The sequence below is a fragment of the Myotis davidii genome, unplaced genomic scaffold, assembly GCF_000327345.1.
Source record: "Myotis davidii unplaced genomic scaffold, ASM32734v1 scaffold1292, whole genome shotgun sequence".
Classification (NCBI taxonomy): domain Eukaryota; kingdom Metazoa; phylum Chordata; class Mammalia; order Chiroptera; family Vespertilionidae; genus Myotis; species Myotis davidii.
This window is the reverse complement of record NW_006283154.1, coordinates 416,140-420,210: the sequence shown is the minus strand read 5'-3', so window position 1 is coordinate 420,210 and position 4,071 is coordinate 416,140. Positions and strand designations below refer to the sequence as shown.

General features: G+C 39.0%; 1 protein-coding gene across 1 annotated transcript in view; it reads right to left on the bottom strand.

Moving 5' to 3' along the window:
- Positions 1 to 585, bottom strand: part of DGKK (diacylglycerol kinase kappa) — a 137,488-nt gene extending 136,903 nt beyond the window's left edge. Inside the window, exon 1 of the mRNA XM_015563108.1 lies at positions 470 to 585. Coding sequence (XP_015418594.1) covers positions 470 to 585 — 116 coding nt within the window. The remainder of the gene's footprint in view (positions 1 to 469) is intronic.
- Between the last annotated feature and the right edge of the window lie 3,486 nt (positions 586 to 4,071).

Below are 4,071 nucleotides of genomic sequence, written 5' to 3'. Positions count from 1 at the left end.
CAATAAAAATAATACCAGAGAAGACAGTCTCATCTTGCCTCCTCCCAAGACCAGAATCTCTGATGAGATCTGTATTTCCCAGATCCTCACTGCAGCATCACAGCTTAAGCCCACCCTTTTGGAGAAGGGTTACATTGCATGGCAGCTACTAAGCTAGTGTGGGGACCATCCCTAACCTTTGGAGTAGGTGACACCCTGGGGAGGTGAACCCTATCAAGTTCCCTCACTGATGACAGGCCTCCCTTCAGTAAATCCACACAAAGAGCTCATCGTTTTTACCCTCCTTGGGCTTTTTCTCTTCTCTCCTATCCCACACTCAAGCAGCGAAGCTTCTTTTAACCCTAAGAATTCAGGACTGAAACATACAGATGCCAGATCTGACCAGCCAGTAAGGCTATACTGGGAACTCACTTCTCACACTTTCAGACTTTGGTGAAATCTCTGTCTTTAGAAGGGACCAATATCTCACATTTCAATCTTGTTTTCACTAAAACCTGGCAGCATATAGTCAGAAGGGCTGAATGCGAAGGAGTCACTGAGTAGGATGGCCTCTTGGGTTAGAGTGATGGGGTGCAGTTTTGGCATAGATAGGGTGTCTTCAAGCAGGACACCAGTAGGGGACAACTTGGAGCTATTGCTTCATATATGTTCATTGGTACTCTTGTCTATAAATCTATGCTTAATCACAGAGTCCAAAATTTATGATGTAAACTCTTGCTGTAAGGTCAGTTTGAGGCTGAATACTAAAATGGTTGTTTGCACATAGCCGTTGTTCCATTAGGGTTGGTTGCTAGAGATATACTGCCTGGATTGTATTATGATTAATTTAATTAAAATTATCTGCACATCACAAGCTACCTTATTGCCTTATGTTATAACAAGGTTTTGCTTTGCTTTTTAGTCTCTCCTCAACCCAGCATTGAATACAATGATTTATGGAAATATGGGTGGTGGGAATAGTTAGAATGGGTTAATTGATGCCTGACTTCCAGGCATCTTTGCTGTATCTTATTTACACCTTTTTCTACCCCATAGCCTATGGGTCTCTTAACAGAGAAAACTTTACTTAGATGCTTGTGTATTTTCCTTAAAACCTAACCTGGGGCTGAGACCATAGTAAAGATTTAGGAAATGTCTGTTAAATAGATGATTCATTGCAGGTTACTGGTTAAGATGTCTTTTTTTGCTTTTTGCTTTTTACGGTATTTTACATTTCAGCTGATTGTTGATCTCCTAAGAGGTTCTTTTCTAACTGAACAACACTGACCAAGAGCTACATATGAACATGAATGTTGACCATCTCCACAGAGGCTTGAGTGGATATGGTTGTCCCAAGGCAGACATGGTCCCTAACCTGGGGCATTTGGACATGCTATATAAGTTATCTAATTGTGCTAGATGAAAAATAGATCAGTACAGTGGGGTCACATATTTGCCTATGTAAAATGTTACCTCACCTCCATCCCCAGCACAGAGATCCTTTGATTTCAGGCACACTAGGAGTGCTGGAAAGGAAAAGGAGAGAAAACCTAAAACATGTGTAAAATTAAAGCTTTTCTTCCTCTTTTTTTCATTTTCTTTTCATTATTAAATGAGAGAATGACACTGTAGAACTAGAGTGAAAGCCCCTTTTCCCCTGACCAATAGCTTCAATTTCCCTTCCTGAGTCTTAGCAGCTGTCAAACTACCCCCCCAATCTCCTACCATTTCTTAGAATATTATAAAAAATATGGAATAAACAACAGTATTTATGGAGAAGACTGAGGATTCAAACAATTAATTTAGATATAATTAACATGCAAACCTGTTATTCTTCACTTGCTCTAATCTCCTAGGATTTGACTAAAACAGAAATGGGATTTTAAAAGTTAATAATTTGAATTTATAAATGCCATTTTTATATATAAAATCTTGAGCTTCACAACAAATGTGTGAGGCAAAGTAAGTCTGGACTTGCATCCTACACTCCACTCCCTAACCTTTTACAGTTGAGAAAACGCACGTCCAGTGAGATTAAGTGATATCGTCTTAGGTCATGGAGATAATTAGTGGCAGAACAGACATTTAGATAGAACTTGTATCACTCAACGTCCAGCTGAGGAAGACCAGAACATAGTGCTGAGTTGGGGGTTGTGAGACAAAGACTGTATAAATCCTCTGGATTGCAAAGTGGAAAGTCTGTTTTAATGCCCTATTATTTCTTGAACCTATAAGAGGAGCTGTTATTCTTACATTTTTACCTTGAGGTTTCTCAGCTCTCTCTCTCTCACTCTCTCTCTCTGGATGGTAGTTAATGATCTGTAGGAAGTCCTGTTTAGGGGAACCTTTTTGAATATGTATGTAATAAAATAATCCACCCAGAATGTACTTGTTATATTTGTTCTGTTTTTATATTTTCTTGAAGTTAAGCAGTCCACAGTTAAGATGCATTTGCTGCTACTCTGAGTTATATGCAGTCCTTTAAGATGCCATGGGAAAGGAGATGAGGGGGCAGAAATATTAGACATGATTTGTTCCCTCAATAATTATTATAACTTGGTGGTTGACATAAGCCAAATACAGGTGAAAAACAATCCAAATACAGATACCAGTTTATGATCATGACACCACCTTTAGTACTTGTTTGTGGGGTGGGACAGTGGGGACAAAGTGACGGTGTGGAAAGGAAATTGCAAAGGAAGTCAGGAAATCTGTCCTCAGATTAAGTTTCTACCACTAAACTAACAGCATTATCTTATACAAATCATTTAATTGCTTTGTGCCTCAAGTTTTTTCATCTGAAAAATGGAGTTGGGGTAAAGTTGAACTTGATCAATTAGCTATAAAGTCTGCTCTAGCACAAAATATTATTGATACTGTGAGTGAATCAAGGAAGGCTTCTTGAAAGGGGAATATCTTGAAGTGGGTCTTAAATGATGTAATTAATTAGATCAGCAAGGAGGAAGCTGACGAACAAGGAGAGAGGAAATTTGGTGGTGAAAATACTACAGTCTGGTTGAGGTAAAGGGACCATACCACGGATTGATGAGAAATGAGGTTAGAAGAGAGTAAGTGGTAGAAAGAAGAGGATATGTAAAAGGCTTTGAATGCCAGACTAAAAAGTTAAAACATTTGATTTAAAGGTAATTGGGAACCAATAAAGATTGTTTTAGTATTGGTGTGACATGGTAAAACCAACCAGTGAGAAAAATTATCCTTGGCAGTGTACTTGGTACTGGAAGCATCTACAGATCTACTTTGTTCCTCTTAAGCAGGTATAGCTAATTTGAGGTCATTTGTGAAAACATAATTCTTGATTTTTGCTGCTACTGCTAGTTTCAGGCCTGCATTGCCAAGGCTTATGCCAAGGCTGTTGGCTGGACCTACTTAACCACCTGCCTATATATTTGGATTCAGTCCATAATGGGTCATTTGGCTTTCATGGATTCAAATGCTAATGGAATTCCTAATTTAAAATTCTAACTGATGATGAATGACCAGGGGAATGAAGTAAATGAGAGAAAGGTCTTCTTAGACAGGCAAGACTGGGATGTTTGTGGGCTCGAAAGCAGACTAAGTGAGCAATGGCAATTTGAAGGAGGATTTAAAAAAAGGTGGGGGGGGTGTCTTTTTTGAATCTTTGACTTACTATGGCTTAGATACAGGGGATAGCTGATGAGAAACAGCCATTCAGTCCTGAACTTCCAAGGATCTAAACTTAGCTCGGATTAATGAGAGAAAACAGATCACTCTGATGCTATAGAGAAGATATAGGTAAAATTTGGTGTGACTTGTCACTGGCATTGATAGGGGTAGGGTAGGGGTTGGGGCGAGTAGAACTGATAGTACTTCTGAGATGATGGTGTTTAGAAAGAGTATAAAAGAATCTTAGAATCCTCATGGTGTGGTGTTAATACTGGAGGCAGGCAGACAGCTGCAATAATCATTATCAATATTTGAAAGTAAGTGTGTGTGTGTGTGTGTGTGTGTGTGTGTGTGTGTGTGTGTGTTCTGATCTGAAAAAGGAAAGGTGATTATTTTAATAAAAATGGTCCCTGCCCCAAATTACTTTACTACCCTTCCACTCTCAAC